The sequence below is a fragment of the Penicillium digitatum genome, chromosome 6 (assembly GCF_016767815.1).
Source record: "Penicillium digitatum chromosome 6, complete sequence".
NCBI lineage: Eukaryota > Fungi > Ascomycota > Eurotiomycetes > Eurotiales > Aspergillaceae > Penicillium > Penicillium digitatum.
In genome coordinates this window covers 2,352,061-2,378,103 of record NC_089389.1, presented here as the reverse complement: position 1 = coordinate 2,378,103, position 26,043 = coordinate 2,352,061, and the positions used below count along the sequence as shown (strand labels likewise).

At 48.4% G+C, this 26,043-nt stretch overlaps 9 protein-coding genes across 9 annotated transcripts; 3 read left to right on the top strand and 6 right to left on the bottom strand.

The window, feature by feature from the left end:
* Positions 1 to 2,209: 2,209 nt before the first annotated feature.
* On the bottom strand, positions 2,210 to 4,849 carry Pdw03_5861 (Annexin; the record flags this gene model as incomplete). The annotated part of the gene is made up of 4 exons (XM_066101185.1): positions 2,210 to 2,500; positions 2,591 to 3,624; positions 3,747 to 3,868; positions 3,936 to 4,849. 4 exons carry the CDS (start codon positions 4,847 to 4,849, stop codon positions 2,210 to 2,212), a joined length of 2,361 nt encoding a protein of 786 aa, XP_065958125.1.
* A 684-nt stretch (positions 4,850 to 5,533) lies between these two features.
* Pdw03_5860 (Septin) lies at positions 5,534 to 7,142 on the bottom strand (the record flags this gene model as incomplete). The annotated part of the gene is made up of 2 exons (XM_014682850.1): positions 5,534 to 6,623; positions 6,688 to 7,142. The coding sequence occupies 2 exons, from the start codon at positions 7,140 to 7,142 to the stop codon at positions 5,534 to 5,536; spliced, it is 1,545 nt and encodes a 514-aa protein (XP_014538336.1).
* Positions 7,143 to 9,392: 2,250 nt separating this feature from the next.
* On the bottom strand, positions 9,393 to 10,074 carry Pdw03_5859 (Vacuolar protein sorting-associated protein 62; the record flags this gene model as incomplete). The annotated part of the gene is made up of 4 exons (XM_014682848.2): positions 9,393 to 9,401; positions 9,467 to 9,527; positions 9,577 to 9,907; positions 9,963 to 10,074. The coding sequence occupies 4 exons, from the start codon at positions 10,072 to 10,074 to the stop codon at positions 9,393 to 9,395; spliced, it is 513 nt and encodes a 170-aa protein (XP_014538334.2).
* Positions 10,075 to 11,512: 1,438 nt separating this feature from the next.
* Positions 11,513 to 12,263, bottom strand: Pdw03_5858 (Dopa 4,5-dioxygenase; the record flags this gene model as incomplete). Its single annotated transcript, XM_014682847.1, has 4 exons — positions 11,513 to 11,766; positions 11,877 to 11,934; positions 12,004 to 12,136; positions 12,193 to 12,263. 4 exons carry the CDS (start codon positions 12,261 to 12,263, stop codon positions 11,513 to 11,515), a joined length of 516 nt encoding a protein of 171 aa, XP_014538333.1.
* Positions 12,264 to 12,944: 681 nt separating this feature from the next.
* Pdw03_5857 (LUC7 related) lies at positions 12,945 to 14,320 on the bottom strand (the record flags this gene model as incomplete). Its single annotated transcript, XM_066101184.1, has 2 exons — positions 12,945 to 14,163; positions 14,223 to 14,320. 2 exons carry the CDS (start codon positions 14,318 to 14,320, stop codon positions 12,945 to 12,947), a joined length of 1,317 nt encoding a protein of 438 aa, XP_065958124.1.
* A 330-nt stretch (positions 14,321 to 14,650) lies between these two features.
* On the top strand, positions 14,651 to 15,656 carry Pdw03_5856 (Kinetochore protein Sos7; the record flags this gene model as incomplete). The annotated part of the gene is made up of 3 exons (XM_014682845.1): positions 14,651 to 14,869; positions 14,933 to 15,152; positions 15,217 to 15,656. 3 exons carry the CDS (start codon positions 14,651 to 14,653, stop codon positions 15,654 to 15,656), a joined length of 879 nt encoding a protein of 292 aa, XP_014538331.1.
* A 331-nt stretch (positions 15,657 to 15,987) lies between these two features.
* Pdw03_5855 (40S ribosomal protein uS4) lies at positions 15,988 to 16,853 on the bottom strand (the record flags this gene model as incomplete). Its single annotated transcript, XM_014682844.1, has 5 exons — positions 15,988 to 16,396; positions 16,500 to 16,598; positions 16,675 to 16,693; positions 16,753 to 16,790; positions 16,846 to 16,853. The coding sequence occupies 5 exons, from the start codon at positions 16,851 to 16,853 to the stop codon at positions 15,988 to 15,990; spliced, it is 573 nt and encodes a 190-aa protein (XP_014538330.1).
* Positions 16,854 to 18,324: 1,471 nt separating this feature from the next.
* Positions 18,325 to 19,106, top strand: Pdw03_5854 (60S ribosomal protein eL21; the record flags this gene model as incomplete). Its single annotated transcript, XM_014682843.1, has 4 exons — positions 18,325 to 18,360; positions 18,476 to 18,543; positions 18,611 to 18,658; positions 18,776 to 19,106. 4 exons carry the CDS (start codon positions 18,325 to 18,327, stop codon positions 19,104 to 19,106), a joined length of 483 nt encoding a protein of 160 aa, XP_014538329.1.
* A 3,301-nt stretch (positions 19,107 to 22,407) lies between these two features.
* Positions 22,408 to 22,757, top strand: Pdw03_5853 (uncharacterized protein; the record flags this gene model as incomplete). The annotated part of the gene is made up of 2 exons (XM_066101183.1): positions 22,408 to 22,421; positions 22,556 to 22,757. 2 exons carry the CDS (start codon positions 22,408 to 22,410, stop codon positions 22,755 to 22,757), a joined length of 216 nt encoding a protein of 71 aa, XP_065958123.1.
* Positions 22,758 to 26,043: the final 3,286 nt, after the last annotated feature.

The window sequence follows — 26,043 nt, the reverse complement described above, 5'->3', positions numbered from 1 at the left end:
CGAGACCCGCATGCCAGAATGTGCTCTACGGGGCAATATCGATGCAGCTTGGCAGGATAAAAAAAAATTGGGAACAGCAGACCTGCATGATTCAATGAATCTCAATAATGCTAATCTGCTGACCTCCGTCAACGCCCATGTGGAGGACGATTCATGCCAATAGGGGGGAGAAATAAATCTTACGGGGGTCGTCAGGACCATGAAAATTGGGGACTTTCCTAGAATGGCAACGTTCAAATTCAAAGTCCAAGCCGCAGTCTAGCGGTTTCTGGAAGAAGCGGCATATCTTCAGGTCTCATGGAGGACAAGCAGCGGTCTAAGCGGATCGACTAATTGAGTGGCGTCACTAGACAGACAAAAGAACTGGAACAATTTGAGTCGGGATCGGTGCGCACCTTGCATATGACAGTCCACACAGCGGCATGGCGCAAATAAAGGTGTGGAGAAGGGGGGTGTGGTGAAAGATGTAAGAAATAAGAGCTGCAGACGAAAAAGAGACGGTGGTTTGAGGGCATCGCCGATAGGCCGAGGGCAAATAAAAAGCCACGAGTCAGGACAAGTGCCAAGCTCGTGTCTTTCGTGATAGCATCATGAGGACATATCTGCTGTCGGCTTTTGATTTAATGCAGGTAGTGTCAAGTCTCTGGACTTCCGTGCCCTGAAATCTGCGGGGAGATGGCGATCAGCAGCGTGGCATTCAACCGATGAGCGCATGGATTGAAGATAGTTGGCTAGCCACGGTATCTTGGGTACAGACGATCTCGGAAATCTGCAATTTCCCCCCCAAAAAAACAAATCCACAAGTTTCTCCCAAATCAGAATAACCCCTTGCAGAGAAGCTCATCTCTGCAGATCGTTGGTCCCGACAGTCTGATCGGAGACAAAAATGTCTTCAAAATTCCATCAGGCCTAGACTCTTATATTGCAGGTACTTTTTTACCTTGTATTAAATGCGAAGTACATGGGTTGAAGTCGCGTGCACGACGTAGTGCAAAATGCAGCATCTGTGGAGTTCACGATCCACTTCCTATTGAACCCTCCTTGCTGCGTGATAGGTCTCTACCTTGTCCAAGAACAGAACCCCCTTATTAAAGAGAAGTCCGAGACCAAAATCTAAGCTTTCGGTGTCTGTTCCCCGAAATGTAGTATCTCCTTTTTTTTATCCTATTGCATAAAATTCTAGCCCATGACCGACTTTGCTACTATGTCATCGCTTGAAGGATTTTAATACACCCCGTGACTTTGTAAATGAGCGTATTCGGGACTTGACTTGTTCACACAGTGAAATCGCGTGCTCCACTGGTATAAGGTGTTGTAGGTAAAAGGCAACGTGCTTGGGACAACTATGTACATAATTAGAAGCGTACTTGCGGGATTATTTCAGTTTAGGTATGATGTTACCCTATAGGGCTTACGCTACTCCTGCCGATCAAGAATCCACTAACCTACTAACTCAGTTGTATAGCAAGTATACCCGTCTAGAATATGCTTCCTAAGGTCTGTCCAAGAGATGAATCATAACAGAGACCCTGGTTGACCAAATCCATAAAAAAATGCAAGCACTTAAGTCATTATTTTTAGACAACTAAACCTGACAAGGGAAGTGTTCACCCCACGGGAAATAGAAGAAAGCATGGATGTCAAAATTAACGTGAAAGGAACAAGAAGAACAAGAAGCAACATTATGATCGTGTCAAGCACCCCACCCGAGTGGTTTTGGCGCTTGGAAGATTATAGCGTAGAGCAAACAGCGAAGTGTCTATGCGATAATCTCAAATTCCAGCAGGAGACTCGAATCAATCTGCCACATTGATCATTGCCTGGAACGGAACTCCATGCTAACCTTCCTGAGGAGAGTGATTTTGAGCACGCCCTATGACTATCTTTACCAGCCGATGTCGGAAACTCCTAGCCCTAAGAAGTAGCCCAAAGGAATCACATCCATGTAATACAGTTTATGAGTAGAACATAAGAGTATAGGACGATCAGTAACAAAAAAATACAGTGCATACACACCGCAAAAAAAAAAAAAAAAGGATGGAGATGATTTACGCAAATTATCAAGAGCACACTACAACATTAAATCCCAGCCTGCAGAGCAGGAATAAAGACCACCTTGTAAACGGTCAGCAAAAACTACAGTAACAGCCAACAAGAGCATAATGAAGAAAATAGTACAATATCCAACACACATTTGTAAAGACCCCATTTAAGCATTCCGCGCCAACTCAATACAAAATTCTCCCCAATCCTCTCCGCCATTCAAAGACAAAATCTCCTCCGCAATAGCCTCCTCCAACCGCTCATGGTATCTGCGCCGATACTCATTCTTAACAAGATCAAGATGTCTCGGCTCCCAATGCAGACGCACAAGCCGGGAGATGAGTAGCTCCGAGCGCTCACGTCCGGGGCGGGATTCGCGTAGGGCTTGGTGGAGGAGGAGGGCGTCGCGCATTGGTCTATTGATTGCGCCGTTGAGAATGTGAGCCAGGGTTTCTCCCTGGTGTATAGGTTAGTTGGATTCAAATTCAGATTCGGTTTCGATTTCAGTAGTCAATAGTAACCGAAGGGGAAAACATCGAACACATACTACCAAATTCCTCGACTTGGAAATCATAGCCCTTGCAAAATTATGCCCGTGATTATCTTCATAAGCACGCAGTACTTCACGCAGATGCGTATCACTCCTGAGCACAATGATATGAATCATGGCAGTCTCACCCCCCTCCCTCACAATCGCACGATGCAAATCATGTACATCATCGCTCACGAGCCGTTTATCGAGCGGCTCGCGCTCATCCTGCCGCTGACCCTCAAGCGCAAGCAGAATTGCAATGCGGAACTTATCAGCCCGTAACTCAGAGCGCATACAGCGCTCGAGGCTATTATCGTAACGGGTGTCGCGGAACGAGTTTTTGATTTCGCGGATCGCGGCATTCGACCGTCCCATCAGGGACTCGATCAGTAACTCGCGACGTGATGTCCCGGCTTGGTAATAGCAGTTTGCCCAATATGCCTCTGACTCCCAGCGCCCGAGGGCGGTTGCGTAACAAACTTTTCCGAAGGAGGAACTTCCTAGTTTGAGACGGAGGTGTTTGGCGAGATTGATGCCTTTTCCTTGGATGCGCACGCGGGCTTTGTATTCCTGCCGCAAGAGGAGGATCTCGTCGCTTGTTAGACGAGGCAGGATTTGGATTATGGGTTTGCTGTCTATATTGCGAGTGTGGTTGAGGGCTGATTGCATGGCGGCGGCGTCTGGGCCGGCGTCGTAGAAGGAGACGCGTTTGCGGCCGGTTGTGGGGGAGACGAGGACTCGGGGTTCGGTACTGAGAGCTGAGGAGCTCGAGTCATGGCGGTCGTGGCTGGTTGATGGGCGGGTGCGACGGTTGTCGTCGCGCTCCTTGTCTTTCTTGTCTTTGCTGTGGGAGCGGGATTCTTTCTCGCCGACGGAGGAGTGCGATCGAAGGTGTTTGCTGCGTCGGCTTGAGTCTGAGGTGGTGTTTCTGCCGTCAAGAGGTTCCAGGTCCGAGACATCGTCGTCGTGGACAGAGGGGATGACGATCGTAGTTGGCATGGGTGAGATGGATTGGTAAGTACCGTGATAAGGCTCCAGCAGGGGACTAGCTGGGGAATTAGCCGAATGAGATGCAGTGGCTCCGCCAACTGCGAGGTTATTCGACGACGAAACAGAGTGACTGTGCGGACGAGCACTCGACCGACTCCCACCAGGCGCGATCTCCACAAACCGAGGCTCTTGTCTCTGAGGCTCGTGCTTGTACCGATACTGGTCTGGAGGTGGCTGCTGCTGCTGCTGCTGCGACTGCGGCTGATACTGCCTCTGTGATTGCTGCGGAATCGGTCTGTAGAACTGATCATGCGTAGAAGCAGAATAAGTCGGCATAGGCCCCGACGTCGGCACCGTCTTGGGGGCATACTTAAGACTAGGATCAAACTGCGCGTACTGGTATACGCCGGGATTCGCATATCCCGCAGCCGGCGGTGGATATCCAGGATCACTTGCCGAGGCCGTACGATAATGCGAAGGCACATAACCCGCACTCGTCGCTGCATACGTAGCCTGCGGGCCAGGTAATTCAGCATGCTGCAGCGAAGGAATCACGGACGCCGGCATAGCGGCGGAGCTAGCCGAATAGGTCGACGCCACAGGAAATGCGCCAGGCATAGTAGCCGGGTCCGCCGCCTGCGATGAAGGCGGGACATGTCCAGGCCGTTCACATTCCGGTATAGAAGCCCAGTCAACCGAGCCAGCAGGGAAACCTGGCTGTCGTGGAGCAGCGGAGACGAACTGCGTAGGCTGGGAATAGCTATACCGATTCGGGCGCGCATAGCTAGGATTAACTCCCGGCGCATCACCATAAGCCAAGTCGTCAGAGTCGTGATTCACGCGACTGCCGCGGTCAGGCGAGGACCGTCGTCGATGCGACCGCGACGAAGCCGTAGCAGAACTGCGCTCCCCGTCCGAGTGTTCATAGCGATCATCACGATGACGTCTTGAGCTCTCTGTTTCGCGACGCTTCGACTCCGAGTCCGAGCCTGAGCGGTCTACGTCGTAGCGGGGAGTTCTCGCGCGCGAAATGACCGGGCGGGGCTCGTCAGTTGTTTCGCGACGACGCTCACTGATGAGCTTGTATTGGCGCTCGATTTCGGCTTCCTCGTCAGAATTGTAGCTTTTTGTTGGGGGGATTTCGACGGCTGTGGGGCGTGAGCGGTGGGAGGGCGAGGGGGAGGGGGAGGGGACTCGGCTGTCGCGCGACCGCGGCCGTGAGCGCTCGCGGCCAGGGGATTTGGATCGGGTTCGCGACCGTGGGTCGTTCACTTGGAGGGACATAGTTGGTCCAACGGGATTTGTTTTGTTTTGATTTCAGTAATGTTCAACAGGTTAATTTTCTCTTTTTCTTTGGGGCTGAGAGGTCTTTGGTCATACAAGAGTAGAGTTGGACTTTGGGGTTTCTTTGTGCGATGTCCACTAGGCCATTTGAGACTTGTAGAAATGAAGCCTTCTCTCTACATCTGTGTAGGTGAGGAGGGGAAGAAGGACAAAGAAAGTTAGAACAAAGCGAGATCTTTGATAACACCTCGTATTTATCCTAACTTATGGAGAGCTAGTGATTCTTCACCTTTCTTATGTTGCCACAAGGATTAGCGGCTCTTATTGGCCTACAGCTGAACTCAAGATCGTCGGTGACCAGCGCTTCAGCCGCAGAGGACCTCTGACCAATGCGCTTATCAGATTGCAAATGAAGCCGAGGGGGCCATACATGTGTACGTTCATCTACAGAGGTTGTTTCCCAGAATTACGCAGAATTCAAGATAGACTATCAAATTACGGTGCAAACAATAGATGAACAACACTAGTACAGGTTCCGGATTCCGAAACAGCTGGTCAGAAGAGAAGGGGAAAAGCAGAAGGTATGACATGAAAAGAAGCCTTGCGAGGTGCTAGGCCGCGAAGAATGGGGGTATGTGCGGGAAAAAAAGCTATGGGAATAGAAGCAAGGGGGAGACTGCCCGTTTATCGCGTGGGACGGCCAACATAAGGCCCCTGACGACCACTATAGTTTTGCTTCTTGGGTGCCGGCTGTCCGTTGCGGTTAAGGCGGTTGGTTCTCCAGCGCTCATACCAGACCACGCGGCTGGCCTCGCGCAGCTCGGAGCGCCATTCGGAAAAGACAGAGTCCTTCAGGCGAACAAAGTCACAGTGCTCAGCATTATATGGATCTGCAAAGCCCCAGGGGAAACGGCGACCGACGGGTTGGTCTCCAGCTGCCAGCGAGTGAGGATCCGGAGATAGAATCGAGAACGGAACGTGCTGGTTGTTGGTCTGCGACGCGTCGGACCTGCCGCTGAGCTGGGATGGCGAGCCCGGAGCCTTATCGGGTTCGCTCTCGGAATCTTTGGCTCCGCTGGCATCTCCAGTCTCAAGATCTTCACTTTCATTCTCATCCGACGAGTATTCTTCTTCCTGGTCCTCCAATGTCAAGATCTCCAGAGGGTCGATATTGGCCTGTTTCAAACTGTCCCAGACCGCCTTGCGGAGGTGGCTCATGTGGGCGGAAGTGATCGTATCCGCCTTGCTGATAACTGGCACCACAGTGGTCTTGCCCAGCACCGTGCGCAACACCTGAATATCCAGATTCTGGTCCAGAATCCCAATCACGGGCGTATCACTGATCTTGGGCGTGCCCTTGGCAGCACGCTTAGCCATGGCGATGTTTTCATCGAGACGAACAGGATCCAGAAGTAGGAAAGTGCAGTGAATGTGGGTATCGCGAACACCGGGAGAACGAACAACCTTCATCTCCTCGGCGAGAGTTTCCTCGAACTTGCTCTCCAAGAAGCCTGTCACGCCACGCAGCTGAAGATCTGCGATGTTCCGCTCTAAGCCTACAGAGTCCCACAGGGTAAGTCCAACCCGTTCTCCGTCGAACTCCGTTTCCAGGTATTGCGAAGTGAATCCATCCCATGCCGAAGTTTGACGCTCGAGTTCTGCCACCTCTTCAGGGGTGCGCAAGGGGTGCTTACTTGCGGGCAAGGTTAGAGCACTGCGGAGGAAGTTGAGAAATGAGGTTTTTCCCGAGTTACGAGCACCGATGACCAGCACACTGAACACGTTCCCATTGTTAGCCGATCTGTTTTGGTGTTGATATCACATTCTTGGCGACTCACTTGTATGAGGTGGGGTCCTTGCGACGGCGCACACGGCGGGGGCTGTTCACGGAGCTGACAGCACTGCTCGCATAGCTATATCTGCCACGGTGGGTCATGCTCTCGGCGCGCGCATAGGGATCGACGCTGTTGATTGACCCAGCCATAGAGGTTGAAGCGACAATTCCAGGCTGTGGGCGAGTTGGAATTGGGTTGGCAAACATCTCACGATCCTCACCTCCAAAAGTTTCCAGCTGCGGGGTGGGGGAAAAATCAGGCAAGCGGGGAGGCACTGTGGGGGCATAAGACTCGCGCTGACGACGCATCTCATCTTCCATGGCTTGGTATTTGGACGACCTTTTGCGGGAGCCGGAAGATTTCTGCTCGCCTAGGGGTTCGGTGGATTTAGAAAGACGAAGGAAACCGAGGGAGGTGCGACGGTTGTCTGTTTCAGGTCCCTGGCGCGTGGTTGCCATTTTGGGATTGGTTTGTCGGCCTCTGTTTCTGCGCTTTCCTGATTAGATTCTTTTCTCTATGCTCTCTTCTATCTTCGTTTCCCTTTTTTTTTTTTGTCTTATTACCAGTTCTGGGGTTATTCTCTATCGAATCTCGATGTTTCCCAACCCCCCTCACCAGGCGTCAGGGGTATGGAACCTGGGAAACTGCCACTCACCAATCAAATGATGTGATATATATCGGAGTTCAACAGCGCTAATGGTGCAGATAGTGCTCAGATCCGGAGATGGAGCGATTCAAAACTGCTCTGAAACTGGACAAAGATTTCAATCCAATTGTCAATCTGGGGATCAGGTTTTCTCAGAATCGAAAGTATCCGTGACAACAGATAAATCAAAAAGAATAAGAGGTTGAATCAACCAAATACAAGGTTCCCAGCCAGTGGGTGAAGGAGGATGGAATTGAAGATGGGACTTGAACAAAGTTCCAACTCCAAAGTTCCCCTTTTTGGGAGGGGACGATATTTTTTTGGGGAGGGGGGGTTTTTTTTTTTTATTGGAAATAGGCCTGCTCACAGCGTCCAGCAACAGCGGCGCTTGGAGAAAATTGAATAGAGGATAGAAAGCAAAAGAGGGATTTAATCTCACTATTTTACGATACTAAGGGGTAGATCGAAATATGATGAATATACTCCGTACGGAGTAGAAAAGACCAGAATAGGCCATTCAGGGGTAAACACTCTCCAACTTCGTCCAGAGCGGCTGTTCTCCACCATGGGTCGTTGAATACCGGTTCATAGGAACGTAACAGCAGGAGATTCGCCATGGCAAATCCACGAGTATCTTTCAAGTTGACTGTATCATGACATCTGTGAACTAGTCGAACGGAGCACACATGGTCAGCACGTTCGTCTCCCCTCGTGGAAGGGAATCTGAAACGTGCACCATGGGCCATTTCAAGGTCTCCACTTGTCCAAAATAATGAGATTCGAAACATCTGCGACACCACTCAAACGGGAGCCTTCATCTGGGATGGAGTCGCGAAGAAGAGGAATATCAAGTAGAAGAGTGTGCAACTTACTCCGCACCAAGTGTGTTTGTCTTGTTTGTTTTGTTTGCATGGTCTGCAGAGTGTGCAAATTTGCTTTTCCCTTAACCTCAGTTGAGACTAGACACTGCAACTACTAACCGGCCATCTCCAATACGAGCTAGATCAATTTCTGAAACACGGCAATTGAAGGTTTCGGCCCAAATACGAGAGGTCCTCCAGGGCTGTGACGGGAGCGGGAACTGGAGGGCGCGATGAACGATTTGCTTAAGATTCCAGTCACTCACTGTCTTGATGCCCTGTAAATAGAATGATAGAAGATCCGAACCCAAATTTTTTCCCTCACGACTCCATCGAATGAAGTATGTCGATATGCTCTGTTGCCCCTAAAAATATCGCATTTTCAATCGAGAAATAATGGAGTGGATCATAAGTGGGGGGTTTCCCTTGCAGGAACTTTGTTTCGGAGAAAAAGGGATCCGGGGAGAGTGGGAGTCCAGGGAATAAGATGACCAGGCTGATGGACAATCTCTCAATATAATTAGTAGTCTTTCCACTCTGATCAATATATGCCGAAACTATATTATCCCACATGATCCTAATATACCCACAATCCACCATAAACCCCTTTCTCATCGTCTCCCAACCCTCACGAAGTCGCATTAACAGAGAAAACCCTGAACGGAAGCACAAAGCACGGCTTGGAAGGACAGACCAATTGTCTATCTAAGCCCTTAAATTTAGGACCATTGGGACCAGCAACGTTCTTAGCCTCACCAAAAATGGAGGGCTCATTAGGCGGGCTGGTCATCACCCCATCTCTCATTGAAATTTAACCACGCCACTAGGTCTCTGAAGCTAACAGTCTGGAACGCAGCTATTATTTTATCGTAGGTGTAGGTGTAGGTGTAGACATTGACTAGGGGATCCCACAGCACGCCACAGTCTGTATAGTCTATTAGAACCCCCGCAGGGAGGTTGAATCCCGGGATGGTGTGGTCATGTTTTCTGGGTGTCTAAATCAGTATTGACCTTCCACCACCAAATGTTCGAAATCATCTGGATTTACCCTGGAATTGCATAATTTGCATGTGTGCCTCTCGCCGAGAATACATACGGCCGCTTGTCCCTCTTTTCAACGGCGGCGTATGTAAATGCCTGTCCACTGGCATGCTGGCTGTACCATATTGCGTCGGGTGTGCCCATTGACGAAACGAATCGTATTATGTTCCCTGTTTTTTTTTTGTCAATTTTTTTTCTAGTCAGGGCGATTCTACACAGTGTTCTTTACACTTACCAGTCTCCGATGTGGTCGCCGAATTCTAGACCTAGTACCCTGCCTGCCACCTTTGTTGAATCTGGGATCAGGTCAGTACAAAGTCGGACTCAGGATACAGCTGAGCTCACGCATAGAAGTAAAAGTAGAACGCATCAACGGTTTCATTACCGCGATCTGCGATAATCATGACACTCCCTGTACCATTGCCTGTTCGCCACTGTGAGTCCGGTCTAATATCTCGGAACCAGGATGGCTCTGGATTGGCTTCGATGCCCCCTAGAGAGGTTAGATAGACGCTTGAATTTCCCATATAGTTGAGCGTGTCAAGGTTGTTGAGTGTCAGGGGCGACTCCACTCCCTCAACGGTTGTCCAGTTTACGTTGGGTCTGGTATGATCGAGCTGCTGCTGGTTGTCGCTCGGCAGGTAGATTTCCTGGCTATGAAGCCAGACCAAGGGTGCTGTTAAGCGGAATAAGTAAACCAAGATTAGAACTAGATGTATCAGGTAGCTTGCCGTATTCCAAGGCATATGGTAGGACATCAGATGTGGCCCTGTCGTTGAATGATGCCCAGACTAGTTGGGTAGAAGATAATCCAACCAGTACCAACGATATGAAAGGATGCATCTTGTGTTACTGTTCTCAAGTGATGGAGATGTGAGAAGCTCCCTTTTATTTCCTATGATAGAAATAGCCAAAGCTTGCTAGCTTGTAACGATGCTTAAACTAATTTTTGTCAGCATGATCTCGTCATGGGCATAAGATTCGAAGATATAACGTGGAGTGAGGTGCAATGAATCAAAAATGCAAGCAATCGGAGTCCATAATCACAAGATCGTTTGCTATTCCAGCGATGCCATGGATCCCTCGAAGTGATCCCTTGACGAGGATCATGCCAGTGTTCCGAGCGGCAGGTCACAGCACCTTGACATTGATTTTTCGAGCTCGGACAATACGGTGAGGGCGTAAATAATCAAAATTAGATTCAGGTGGTATTTCTCATGCGATAGGGTGGGATTGTTGATAAGAACCCTGATTACTTCCTTTATCCTCCGGGATAGGGTGTGCAATTTGCAACTCAGAGGAATGTGAGCTTTATATTGGGTGCTCCAAGAACAGGGGAGTGCAGTAGCAGGAGTCACCGTACGGTTTTTGCTGGTCACAACAATAGCGCGATCTGCATGCTTGATCTCATGGATGAATAACATTGCTCTAAGACTGACCTTGAGCTGACGAGGTCACCTGCCCGCGAAGCCATCACGATGAAGAGTTCGGGACTCGATTGGACTAGATGGAATCACTTGGAGTAATACGCTGAAGGTCTTCCTGTGGATAATGCCTTTTGTAGTTCTCATTTGTCTTGAGAATAGTTAACCATAGGTTTTACAGTTCAAGCAGTAGGGAAGACACGTAATTTGAGATCCACTCGCCAAAGGCCTTCGATTTTTTTCTATTTACCAGATGCAAGAGTCAAATCAACTCGGTTTAACCCTATCGTTTTGCTGTGCTGCTCATAATATCAGTTAGCGTGGTCAATTTCCGTCATATCATCAAGCTTCGCTGTGAAGCATCTCGGACTAATTGAGGACAAAATCATAGAAATAAAGAGCTCATCGGCCAACAATCGCTACTAAACTTCAATCAGTATTTACGAGCAAGATTATGTAACGTCTCCAGTCTCCATTCCCCAAGTCAGTGAAGATATCGTCCCGTATGGATCTGGATATTGTGTCCGCTCATCACCACCCAAGTTAGATTGTACCCCGTGATCCAAGAAAGCAGATTGCATCGAACTGAAAACTGGCAGTTGAAGTTGTTGGTATTTTAAATCGAATTCTTCAACCTGCTATTGAATTACGTTCGTCGAACGTAGTGAACCCCACTCGTGTGTAGACACAAAGGATGCCAAGAAGGCCAAAATAATACGTGCCTTGTAGTGAACCCGATTTTTCTTCAGATGTATAAACATTCATTGGTGGCATTGACATCTTGCTAAAACAATCCACAGGTACCGCAGCCTCTCTCGTATTACATTTTCATGCTTATTTTCCTTCTTCGTGTACTACTATTTCCTCTTGAAGAGGCTCAAATCCAACGGAATCCGATCACCAAGCCACGTCGCACGTTGAGTATGATTGCGCTCATCCTCTGATGCCACTGTGTTGGGATGAATGAGAGCACTGAGCGGGCCCCGATTAATAACCAACCAAGGGACAAAGGCTCCAAACTGCGCGGGGGTGAACAGATTCACTTCAAACATGGCCACCGGGTGAGGGCCGATAGGCCGGTCGAAGAAGGTGTAAATTCGAAGCTCGGGGACTGTTCAGAAGTGTAAGCAATACATCAATTACATCAATTGAAATGAACAACCTCAACCCCGCAGTAGACGGCCAGGTGATGCAATTTCTTGGCTAGAAGAGTGCGCTTACATTCTCGTCTGATTCGCTCCCAGAGCGCTTTCGCAAATGAGGCTTGTTCGGGGTTATTCTGGTCGATGCGTCAGTTTTGCTATGGCTTGCCTTTATAGTCCGAAAAGGGGGAGTGGGCGCCACTTACTTGGAAATGATAGATGTGGATGTCGAAACCTCCCTCTCGGCCTTTGGAAAGAGGGTCCGGGAATTCCTCGTAGGCTTTGCTTAATACGCCATGTTGAGGGTTCTTCAATGATTTACCGTCTTCATTTCGCTCGCTATAGTAGAGAAGTTAAGCATCTTGGACTTCGATTTGGGCATGGGGCACACCTACTCGGACAGTGGCTCGAGGTCTTCGTACCCCTCCAATGGGGAGGGGTATGAGTAGGCGAATGGGTCTGTCATTGTAAGTAGATTTGAGTTATTGAGGAAGATAAGAGAGCAGTGAGGGTAGGGGAAGAAATAGGTGCAAGACTACAGATTTATGTGGCGTATAACTTGGGGTTCTTAGCGGGGCGCTTGCAAATCATTGCAAATTATCGAGTTGGATCACGCATCTCTAGTAAGCATTGGCGGATCTTCCCAATCTTTTGTGGCATCGAAAATCTCAGATAAATCTGATCGTCAGTCAAATCTGCAACGGAAAATTTCCGCACTCTGACGAAGCCGCGGAACGACCCTACCACTACAAAGGGCATCGATGAACGTACAATTGTACATCAACTGCACTAGTTACAGGGAGATGGAAAAGGGCAAGGGTTTATAGTAAACTTGCTACTTGGCAGAGTTATCATGTTGAAAAAATCACTAGCTTAATCAACTGTCACGACTTTTTCGGATTCTGTGGGATTCCACCATCAGAATATGTCTATCTTCGTCCTAGAGGCAATGACCATGGAAACGTCTAAAATTTGGGGAAATCCTCCTTTGTTTGATATATATTGCGCAAAGCATAGACAGGGTAGACCAAAGTGTTCGTGAATGAAGGCGAAGCCAAAAAACAAGATCAAAGTTGCAACATACACCTTGGTATCACCCATAGCACAGTTCTCAAACGCCAGTCATCAAAACATCCAGTAAAAATTGCTACCAAGCAGCCCGAACGTCAATATGGCCATCGTCATCCACGAACTTGCCGCGATCCCATTCCCGCCCTTCGCCTTTCTTCGACCACTGTACATCCTCAGGTTTGCCTTTTCCGTCCACGCCCGCGAAAGCGGTGTTTTTCTTCCATTTATCAATGGTTGCCTCGTCGATTCCAGCTGTACGTAGCCTCTCCTCGCCCTTGTTTCTCCAGCGTTCACGATCGCGCAGCGCCTCCATTGCCATGTCCCAGTCATCTTCTTTTGTCATGAGCCCAGCGACAGGACGACGGGAGGATTCCTGGCCCACACTGTGTAGTTTGTCTTCATCTAGATGCACATCGGTAGCCGGGTCGTAGCCAGGGGCAAAGTGAGCATCGATGTTGCTCACATTGTGTTTATAGGCACCTCGCCCACGCGAGCGGATAGGTGCCTCGTTTTGTCGAGGAGGAAGTGGCCCGACAAGGTCTTCTAAGGGATCAGATTCGTTGCCCACGTCGGTCTCCGTTTGGAGTGCAGTTATAGTAGACAACGGCGACCCTCGTTTATGTCGTGTGGTTTCAATGCGAGAACTGCGGGAGACATATGGCGACACATCTTCCCGCTTTGACCGCCGAGATTTGTACGAATCTGGTGAGCGGGAACGGGAGAGGGAGCGAGTATAAGGCCTAGATTGATGTTTTTGTCTTCGATGGTGATGGCGGTCGGTACTTCGGTCTTTGTGGGGAGAACGGCTTGGAGACCTCGAGTATGATCGCTCACGCCGCCGCCTGGTGTGTTCCTTATTTGTATCCCGTCGATCCCTCCTAGATGACTCGTGGTCCCTTTGTTCGCGCCGATGTTCATCGCGATCTTTGCCTCTCTCTCCAGTCCCGCCGTAATCTTCGTTTCTTTGTCGACGCCTCCGCGACCGGTCTTGTTCCGCTGAAGGGGAGCGACTTCGAGTTCTTTTGCGATAGGAACGAATACGATCTTCCCGCTCTCCCCTCCGATTATCTCTTGATCCTCGTACTTCACTCCGATAATCAGATCGTTTGGAAGAACGGTCTATGGAAGTTTGAGCCAAAGCACTTGAAGCACCCGAAGCCTGATTTTTCAGTTGGCGCATGCGCTCCCGTGCTTCTCTTTCTTCTTTGAGCTTGAGAGCTGTGTTATGACTGTCTGTTACTTTGATAAGATTTCGTAGGAAGCGGGTATTGGGTTTTGGCGCATTGCTTGTCGGCCTGCAGGCGTTTGTAAGTCGTGAACTCATGCAAACCGCTGACGATAAGAGCAAACCAACCTCAAAGGCATAAAAGCACTCATTCCTTGAGATGCATATTTAATAGAGCTCTCCTTAGCCTCCTTGGCCAGGATCTGTGCAACATAATCGTCGTCCATAACACAGATGGACCGTAGATCGTAATACTCTGAGAGTGTTGAAGGAGTGCACCGAGGAAAGCGAGGAATGTAGAACAAAGCAAGTATATACGCTAGGCCATATTAAATTAAACAAAGGCGGAATCCTCTTCAGTTGAAAGAGAAGCATGTAAGGCGAAGACGAAAGCGCCTTCCAAGAGTTGTGCTGACCGCCTTTGACATAGGGTTGTTTATTGTCCCGCAAATGTTGTGCCCGCAGGTGGACTCGGCCCCTCCAAGCTCTAAAGCAATCGCAAACCTCGTTCATTTTTCTTTTCATAGCCAGGTTTCCGACATTCAAGCCCTATCGATATGGCAACTTCATCATCTGAAGCCCTTGCAGCCCTTAGGCAGCTGGAGGAGAGCGGCAATTTGAAGGACCGACTAGCGATCATTCGCATCAGCGAGCCAATTTCCACCGAAGTTGGGGGATCTTACCCGTCTCCTTCAAAGCGAACCTCTGATGTTTCTGTCTCAAATTATGACGATCCTAACCCTGCCTCGCTGGAGGCTGATCTTGCACACTATAAGGTCCGCGCGATGAGCCTGAATGCAGCGTATTTCAGACCATCAAATACTGATGTGTTTGCATAGGAACTGTTCTCGAAACTGCGATTCTCCTACCTCGAGCAAGTAACGAAAGAGAAGTTCTTGCGCGCCATTGTTGGCGACCCGCCTATGGTTGTCGGACACAACGAGAACATGGAACTGGAGGCGCAACTAGCGGATGTGAAAGCCGAACTCAAGGCACGGAAGGAAGACGCACGGATTATGATCGAGGAAATGGAGCTAATGGGCCGTGACTTAGCAAGCCGTGAGTTGCCAATGAACGTGGAAGTTAAACATCTTGACTGAAGCGTCTACCGCGACCATAACAGGTTACAAGATCGTCGAACTTCAAACTACACAGCTCTCAACGCTGCCTGCTTCAATCGATAATCTCGAGTCAACAATCGCCGAACTCCGCGCCAAGCAGATGGCCACCATGAATCCTTCCGATCCCAACAATACTTCTTCTTCGCAGAATCTTCCTCTTCCCGCGACCCTGGCACTATTGGCGGAACGTGAGGCAGAATTAGCAGCCGTGAACCGCCAGCTAGCTGCCGTGCACAACACCTTGCCTCGGAAGACACGAGAGGCCGAGGCAGTAGAGAGAGAGCGCAGCGTACTTGAGCGACGAAAGTCAGATACGATCGCACAAGCCCGTGAAGCGCAACGCAAGAAGCAACAGGGTGAAAGTGATGGATTAGAAGAGATGGGACGTTGGTACAGGGGCGCAGAAGAGATCTTGAAAGAATTGGTGGGGAGCAAAGCATAACAGTCTGTAGGCCAAGCCCAGGCTTGTGTACGTTGATACGAGGGACGAACAATTGAGCTTATCTTAGGTGGGTGGGTGGGGATCGGAGGGTCATGGCGTTTGGATCTACTGTGCATTTATGGGTCCGTGTTCTTGCAATTCTAGGTTACGAAAGCATGGGAATCGAATGAAATCGGGTTCCAAATTGAAGCCTTTCGGCTGTTTTTGATTCATTGTGTTGCATGATCGTAGAACATGTGACGCTATGCAGTCATTTTGTACCTCCATGGTGTGAAAGCGCCCCAAGCGAAACCCGACCGTACTCCTTTTTTTGGGGAATATTGGGAATAATCTATTCCTCCTCTTCCTCCTCGGCGTCATCACCACCAGCGGCGGCAGCGGCCTTCTTGCGGCGAACACGGCCGGGACGGCCACCACCGAAGGGCGAAGTGAGAGAGAAGTCAATGTGCTTCTGGGAGTCGAGGCGAACCATGAACGAGGGAACGTTGACGATCTGCTTTCCGACGCGGATGTGACGCTGCTTGATCAGGACACGGGCGTGGTGGATGGACTTGGCGAGACCGAGCTTGTAGACGCAGGTCTGGAGACGGCGCTCGAGGAAATCGTCAGCCTTGAGGGCAAGGACGTAATCGAGCTTCATGCGGGACTCATCGAGCACACCGATGCGGACAAGACGGCGAATGAGGGCATTTCCTTCGAAGAGACGCTTGGGGTCCTTCTCATCGAGAGTAAGGAGCTCACTGTGGAGAAGATGAAAGATTAGCGCCATGTCCGCCGGTTTAAATTTGCCTAGACCCGATCGCTCGAAGCCTCGCAAAGTCTCAGATTTTTCCTTGCACGTACCGAGCAGCACGACGGATCTTGGAGAGGGTGAGCTGGACACGCCACACCTCGCGCTTGTTGCGCAGGCCGAACTCGCCGACAGTCTTGAGTTCGGAATCACTAGTGAAATATGTTAGGCATGTGAATACGACATAACCAGAAGCACGCTTCTGGTTAGTGGCCGGAGAGTACTAACAGACGGGCCGACTCGAAGGCTGTGATGGAGTTAGCCTTTGAACATTCAAAATTGAAGAATCGATAGAAATTCACTTACGGCGACGGGGGACCTTGTAGGTCTTGGAGGAAACGCGACTGCATGGGAATTGATTAGAATGGTTCAATGCCTTCGATCTTTTCATGTACTCACGGGGCCATAGCTGCGGTTAGATGGGCGGAGGTTGTCGACGGAAGGTCGAAGGGTCAAGGATGAATTGAGAATTTGAGTGTGTGTGGTGCGAGCCCTACCCTAGTCCTAATTAGGGACTTTGCTTATGTCAGCTTGATTATGTTGGTGGGCTATTGCACCTGGGCACATCCATGGTTCCACTCTTCACCAACCTCCAGAATTTTCGGCTCTTCAATCACATGGTTTGGGTGTTCGCCTGCAGGAAATTTTTTACGGAGACACTTGTTTGAATCACTTGGGTTTTACTATGTCTGCTCTCCACCTCGAACAAGCGTGGAATTATAGTACATGTTTACTTATCCCTCTGACTTGGAACCTTTTGTGGTGTTGCATTAGGGAGATCATCAAAACTGGGGTTTTGCATGAACACTATGAGAAACAGGCGAAGGCGATATGTGCCAAAAATTTGGTTCGTCTTTACTTTCAGATCATGCCCATCACACTCTATCATCAATTGGGTAAATACAGTTTTTCTAAGCATCCCGATTTGGTGGTTGCTGTAGAATTATTTGGTCTGGCAAAGAATGGCAGTCAGTCAGAATGGTCACTGAAGTTCAAGTGCATGTGAGTTGCATGCTAGTCTATATTCTGGAACTGAGTTCAAGGCTGCTGGATAGTTGTCATTCTGATCACAGTGCTGTGAGGATGATTCAGATGTTGCCATGTCAGTTCACAGCACTGCATTGCCAGCCAACGTTCATAGGTATCCAAGGTTAAAGCATTTTCTAGTCGAGGATCCATTTTAGAGCTCTGCGATTTAGAGCTGCAACTATGCAATCTGAAGATTTTGAATCACTGGATAGATTATTTGTCTGAGGATGACAAGGTTAAGCCGATAGATGGCTAACAACGTCAGACGCCAAGTCTGTCGGGAAAAAGGGGGTTATCACTGGAGACGAATGGCAGAGCTCGCAGCAAAAATACTGGCCCCGAGACCTAGCAAAAGTAGGGTGGTTTTTGTTTGGTCAAAGACTGCTATGATCTCCTCCACCAGCACCGACACTACCACCTGGACGCTCGCTGAATTTGATGATTCATGTCCAGTGGGTGTCAATTTAAAAATTTAAGAGGATTGGCATAGGGTAAAATGCAATTGAAATTTCAGAAAAGAAATCTGGCGTCATTGAAAAGGTTGGCATGAATATAGAAAAGGCAGGGAAGAACATTGGAAAGAGCATGACCTGTCTGCACAACTTGAAGTAGAACCGATGAAGAGCTCGAGGCAATTCAAGCTTTGATTGGCTGAAGGTTGAATATCACGCTAACCTCAATTTAGAAAAACTAATCAAATCGTCCGAAAGAGGCCTAGCGTGGCTCCAGGGCTTTAGCGAGGGTGATTATGTCATGTCAATCCCACAAATTGTTATCCGACACTCTAGTTTTTCGTGTTGAAGGCCCCGTCGACAATTAACCACCAGCACCAACCACAACACCGCCGTCATGCCTCACTCGTACGGTCTGCGCGCCGGCACTCGGGTACGTCTTGATTCCCTTTGCGACACACGTCTGTTTTTCATACTGGGAGGACGATCTGGATCTCGATACGCCCTTGGGCCTCAGGGAGGATAAGTGCTAACGAGACGACAAACAGTATGCCTTCAGCCGTGGCTTCAAGGAGGCCGGTATGATCCGCCTCTCCACCTACATGAAGACCTACCGGTACGCTCAGAACTCTCGAATCTCGAACGAACGACAGGAATTGAAATCTGACGGATAAATCTTATAGTGTTGGTGACATTGTCGACCTCAAGGTCAATGGTGCCGTCCAGAAGGGGTCAGTAAAATTCCGAAACCTCCTCCCAACACTCTCGCCCGACCGCCCACTGCGATCACACACCATGGGCAATGCGAAACCCGGAAAAGGAAGGACGAGAATCTAACAGTTGAACAGTATGCCCCACAAGGTCTACCACGGTAAGACCGGTGTCGTCTACAACGTCACCAAGTCCGCCGTCGGTGTCATCCTCTACAAGAAGGTCGACAACCGCTACCTCGAGAAGCGTATCAGCGTCCGTATTGAGCACGTCCAGCACTCCCGCTCCCGCGAGGACTTCATCAAGCGTGTCAAGGAGAACGCCATCAAAAAGCGCGAGGCCAAGGAGAAGGGTGTCCACGTCCACCTGAAGCGTCAGGCCGTTGGTCCCCGCGAGGCTCACTTCGTCAAGCAGGATGGCAGCAAGCCCGAGACCGTCGTCCCTATCGCCTACGATACCCACATTTAAAGGGCTCGCTATCGAAATGGAACGGTGTGTGCGGTTGTTAGGTGTTTACTGGGTTTTCACTCCATTTTTGCCTAGACTGAAATGGAATTTGATACATGAGACGAAGCGCAAAGGGTTTCGGATGCCCTGGCACATCTCTCGCCTGTGCATAGATTCCCCTGAATGAGACAAAATCAAAAAATTTCCGAGTTCATGTCTACAATTTTCCCGGTCCGACATCTCCTGGATGATTCGGCCTATTGTTTTTAGACCTGTGTGCGTAGTTCTGTTCACTCTTGCTCTTGACCTTGATGGTAGTCACATGTCAGAGGCATTTGCATTCTTATCAAGCATAGTTCGGACTTCAAATCTTTATAATCATGCTCGTTAATTAGATTCAAAGGTTACGAATTTCGACGATTCCGAGCGATGATTCCGAATGATTGATGTTGTGTTATATCGTGGCGGGGAAGGCTTTGCAATCTGCCGTGCTAATGAACTTCTCGGCCACGTCATTTATCAGGATGGGCAAGTCTGCGTTAAGCACCGACCGTCTAGCTAGGCAATGGCAAGTCCGAGATGAAGTATGGGCACAATATACTGACCTCGCTAGAAACGGGTTCATTCTGCGAATGTGCCGCAAGACATCATAGCCTACCCTCTTTGCACTCAAGCTAAGCCTACCTTACTTCTCAGCTCTTACGCTCTACTATCACAGCACAATGGCACAATACCTCGCTTCTATCACACCTGTCTTTCCGCTCCCTACGTGACTAAGGGGAGATCTGCTTCTACTTGTATGAATACTGGGTATAGAAGAGAAAGCAGGCCATCTGCATGTGTGCGGCACACGCGATTTGGGTGAAACTTTCATTTGAACAGCCACCGCTACTCCGACTACTTTGGCAAAAGACAAAAAAGAAATGAAAAAGATCAAAAAGAATTCTTGCTTTCTGTCTAGGAATTGCGATTCCGAGGCGAGGCTCCCTTGGCATTGCTACATTGCTTTTTTTTTGGCCCACACTCGTGAGGGTGACCGAGCAAAAAAAGAAAACCCAAAAGAAAGGAAAGTACCAGAACTATGACGTAGACACTTCTAATACGTACCTTTTCACTAATAGGGCCACTGCAATTCATGCAGATTGCATTGCAGATACTGGAACCCAGCTAAGTAGGCACAGTCGTGTTAATTGCACCGCCACCGAGACATGGGCTCTCTGAAGCTATAGTCTTGGCCATAACCCGAACTCGACACAAGTTGGGCATCATCTCACCAAGGCTGCTGAATACAGGCGACAAACGCACCCGAACTACTCACCCATGTTGCTCGATTCCTCCTTTCCTGCCTTTGCCGATGTGACCTCTCTTAACCAAAAAAAATCTTACCCTAATATCGCGTAGGCGAGGCATCCGACCAAAAACAACAAGAGTCATAGACCAGCATTTGGCAAGTGGTGGCAAGGCCTCTCTCGTATTATACCCTTGCTTTTAGCTATGTTTGGACTAGCTCTAGCCAGTGTCTGACTATAGTCGATGTGTTATCCCCATCTGGCGAAGAAGAGCTACGCTCGACTTGGATGCCCATCATCCCTCCCTATTACCTGATCGAAGCGCTCAGTGGTACGGAGTACGGAGTGCTGGTTTCCTAGATCGCTACTTGGCTTATTTCCATCCTTGCGGGTGAGCACCTAGGGCGAGTGTGAATAGGTACCTCTAGGATTTAATGCCCGATTGCCCGAATCGCGTATTATGCCCAAGTCGGAAGCAATCTCTAGAAGTAGCATGTACTGCGCCACAATGCCTTGTTTCTAGGAATACGTGATGCAAGTGATATTCAGGACAATTTAGAAATTGTAAGGGAATCTTTTTCGAACTTTGTTTTCTCCCCTTTGCTGGGGCAAATTTTCTTCGACCCGCCAAACTGAGTGCCTGGCTCGCATGACATAGACTTGAAGATGATCCGATCCACCTTGACTGTTTGTATGTAAAGCGGGGACCTGACGGAGCTGCACTTCAACTGGTCGCATACTTGGAAATCCATTTTCTGATGGGGTGTATCAGTGTCTAGATTCTCGGACTAGAGCTTTCTGACCTAAACGATTTTGAAAATTGGTAGATAGATTTGCTAGGGAGTGTACACCCCTACACCCCTTCTACACACCCTTCAAGCACCCGTGGGACGGGCTTGTGAGTTGACTTAAAGTGGAACGTCACAGGTCAAGACAAAGATAAAATTCGAGCGTCTGGGTACACGGACACAGTGTTCACCCTACAGGATTCCATCGGCCGGAACATCTAGAATTACAGAAGTCTAACCCCAGACTAGCACGACCGCATTGCTCCAGAGCCTCATTATTCGCAGTTATTGCTAGTATTTCGCCCTAAACCGGAGCGTAAGGAATACGTATAGCGTATTGCCTGGAACCCGGTCCGTGTCTTGGCTGATGGTGGAAATTTTGGGAATGATCAATTTCCTCTTAGTCTACCCATGCTTAAATTGTGCTCCCCCTTGAATTGAATTGTCATTCAACCGCCACTGCCGAGACCCATACTACTCATGTCTTGCACCTAATAGGCGGAGGCATGCAGCTCGGGGTAGGGAAGACGTGCAGGGCGGATTGAGTCTAGCGGTCTAGTTGCTACTTCTGCAGATCACCTTTGGCTGATACATTTGTCCAGGGCAGACTTGAATGGGCCAGCGAGTTAAAATTTCCTAGTTTGTATGCTATTGGTGGCTGCATGTATGAATTAATACTCTATGTGACTCTTCCCCTCTTGCTATCTCATGTTCAGAGAACACAAAAAAGAGAGTGAGAAGCCGTTTTGTCTTCTAATTCCCTAGCTCTATCGCGTTGTTCAGCAACAGGCTGATTTTCTAAATAGCTTTTCAAACACATCCAATACTAGAACCTGAAAATTCGGTCTAGATCCCACACCCGGTTTTTTTTTTCAAATGCCATCGTTATCGCCACTACTCTGTCCCCATAGAAAGCCCGTGGGAAGACTTCGCTTTCACACCCGGGCTCTCCTTTGTTGGCAGCGAGATGGTCAGACCAAGACCTGTATTCATTTTTGGCTTATAGGCGTTACATCTGCTTCCCATTCTTAAAGGCCGTCAACATATACACTTTTCAATCTCACAGCTCACGCTTTGACTACTTCGGCGGGAGTTTGCACCGGCATTTGTTGAACTAGTCTATCTTCGATTACCTTTGAGTAGCCTACGTAGCTACCATCTCAGGCAGTCTATTTTACTCCCTCTTCCCTCAAAGTCGTCTTCACCGCCGCTTTCAACGGCAATCTCCGGGTTGAAGCGCCAAAAATGAGCTCCGACAAGTAAGCGGGCCAGATAGTTTGATGGCATGCACCGTCAATACCCGCACCTCCCCCAGCATCCCCTACTTTAACAGTTCCCATTAGGAATCCAGTGGTCTATCTTGTCTTATTTACTAACTTTGACTTTCTCTTAGAGGCTCTTCGTCTACCTTCCTCACGACCAAAACCTCGGGCCCCACTATCGAAAGCCCCACTTCCCTCGACCACTATGACGCCTCGGTGTCTACTTCCAAGTCCCAGAAGGGAAGCTCATTTATGCTTGAGACCTGGGTAAATGCGCCCACCTCGTTGGACCCGTGGTCACCGGTCAAAGCCATCTATTCGTCCAAACGTTAGACTTAGGCTATCGGCAGTTGTTGAGATTGGGTTTTGTGTCAAATTATTGTACAGGGATTTCCGGGGGAGTTCAGTGACGAACAAGATCCGAGCTTTGATTCATCTTTCTAGTTCCGGATGCTGTTTTATTGGAAGGAAAAAATTCGGGTATATGTAGATCATAACTGCCGATGTAGTTATGTGGGGCTGCTTTGTAAATCTTTTGTTACGTTACTTGTTAGAATTTATCTCGTATTTCGTTCTGTCCGATTTCGACCTCTCTTTTTCTTTCGGCCACATGGTGGCATTTACAAGATGTAAGAGACGTTGTGAGATTAAATTTTGTATTTGGGTTCTTTTTGTTTTTTCTTTACCCAGACCTTGACAAGGCGATTGTAGTCGAGAACATATGAGATGTCATATTGCAAGATTTTCTACGGAGTAAAGCTACCTATGTAGGTATCATGTCCCACCAAGCAATAGAAGATTTGTACTCCACCTCGGTCAAAATCAGCAGCAAGTCGAAGTGTCGTTCAACCTTGCCTTCAAACTTTGGACGATCCATGGTAGATAAATGAGACTCGACCTATCCCGTTCCCCACCTGATCCAATTCAAGGTGACCCGAGTATCGAAGTGTCCACAAGTAGCCAGTCACAATTCCCTACCTTTTTCGTCATCATTTTTTCTGATCCCTATTTACCTGAGTCTACGTAAAATCATTTGTATTCAAAGGAAAAATACCTGTTGACCGATTCTCCACCCCTTCTACGCGGCTACATTTTAATAATTGTCGAGGTAGCCTCCAAATGACCAATGAAAAAGATGGATGTCTGGTGAAGGGTCAAAGCGAGGATTCTTAGCGGCGACTGTCACCACTGGTTGCCCAATTGTTGTTTAATCCCTGGACAGTTGAAAAAAATACAATCGAGTGTGATTTTCATGCGAGCATAACACAATTTGATTGGTACCTGAACGCACCGGAACAAAGGAATGTTGGGCTTGCCGTCGGAAAAAGTACAGATCTGTACTCGAGCTTAATTAAAGGATGGCTTACGTCTGAGCCACTTACACACGTAGAGGTGAGTTGGCTGATTTATCCTGAAGCGCCCTTCAATATTAATCCCTGAATCCCTGATGATGCAGATCCCATACTTACTTTTTAATCACCTGCCCATGGTATTTTTTTTTTCTCTCAGTGGCCCTGGCACAACTACTATGCTCTGACCGTTGATAGTGGGATTCTGGTATTTTCATTTAATGCACCTCGCCTCCCCAAACCCCCTCTTACCTTCCTCGCCCTTGAACTGCTAACAAGACCTAGAAAGATTGCCCCGCACCACCAATGGACGTCATTTTGCCGTTCGGGCATGTTTTTCTGCAACTGTCACGGTAATTACCATGTCTGTGCAGATGATTCGTTGAATTGAAATTTCTGTGCGTTCACGGATAACGGAGTCTGCCATGATCCTTGTACTCTATCGTTATTTGTTTCGTCAAATGTGATTTAAAAAGACCAGATTGCACTGTATTTTATTCTGTATTTCGACCGATGAAGGAAGCAAAGTATCCGAGCTTCTTAAGGCCGAATCGATACTCTCCGGGTCACTAAATGTTTGGCTGGAGATATTCTAGACTTCCGCTTTCAACTCTGAAGAACCGATGGGGTATTAACAACGTTAATTCAGAAATTTAAATTCCATCTGGATTTCATACTTTCAAACGCCCCTAGTTAGTCAGATAGATTGGTCCATCTGCCTGCATGTTAAGTGTTGCCCTAGCAAAATGACTTTATTTGAATCCATTCTTTTGTTTCGCTCCCTGCTGCGGTCTTGTCGATGATCTTCTCAATCCTCTTGAATTTCGATTCCCTTGGCATTTACTCCATCGTTTTCTATCCATTGAATGCTGAACCAAAAAGTAGAATATCTGTAGATTTAGATTTGCCGATGATCTGCGTTAAATCAAAGTTCCACGTGCGGCTGCTCTGATAGTGCAAAATCTCCCCTGTAAATCTTTGGTGGATTGCTTTTGACGCACTGCCTCTTCGCCCCCCCCATTCTCTCGGGAATTTCCAAAGCAGGTAAAACTCCCAGTTGCATCCCGGATGTCATGGATGAGTTAAGTTCTCTTTTACTTAGCGAGTTGGGATAAAGTTCTGGCTCAGTAGGCATGACTATCTACTATTTTTCACAAATCCTTTTGAATTCCAAGGGAAAAATCGCATTCGGTGCCTCGACTTTACTTAATTACCCAATTTGCACCCCCAGAACAAGGCAACAAGCTGACCGCTTGAATGCCATTTGTTTTGTTTGGGCCGAAACAGTAATATACGTACTTACATGAACCGCGCTCCTCCTTGGTCCCTTCTATCTTCCTCGGACTGTTTTCTTAGGCGGAGACTCGTTTTGACCCGAACAGCCCCCTTCTCTGACAGCCCCCCTTCCCCCAATTTGGAGTTCTTTTACCCAGGTGATGAGGAAAAGTAGACCTAGCCCTAACGTGCTACTTAAGGGCAGAACTCTTTCCGACGATTTGAATTTCCTTTTGATTCAGGTTACAACACCGTTTTGCATGCTCTGACATTATATACCCCAAGGAGACCTGCTCAACATGAATCCCATTTCCAACAACGAGGAGGCAGATGAGATAATGCAGTGGCCTGAAGATTCGGGCCCTTTCACCTCGCTTGAGGGCTTTACTGGTATCAATATAGACCAAGTCTGTACCCATACAAAGATTCCAGCTCCAGGGTACTAATGATTAACCAGGTTTGTGCATATTACCATAGAGGAACATTCCCGTCCGCCAATGTGTCAAGTTTATTGTGTTCAGAGGCCTTCCAACATGAGCCCGGATGGGCCAGTACCGGTGCTATTAGCCAAATGCCCGAACCTCCACAGCAACATGATCTGCATTGTCTTTCTCCGAGCTATTCCATAACGGTCGAAAACACCGTTAAATGCCTAGCAGATGATCTAGGAAGTCCGAATCTCACCCAAAGACCATTAGACAATCTAAGGAGTGAGAGCACCGTTCGTCCCACGGGAGGATTGGATCGGACCATGTTGGGAATACCAACTTCGACGCCCTTGTCTCTGCAACCTTCACTTGAAGATGTTATGGACCAGGTTGTCGCATCCTTTAGAGATCTCCTCTATAATCAGACATCTAGTCCTGATCGAATCTTACAAGCGTTGCAGCACATTGAGACGATCAAAAACTTCTTTGGTTCAAAGCTCTCACTACCTTCGACTTCATCAACTGGGTCCTCAGAACGAGGAAGAAAATTGTTTCAATGTTGGCAGT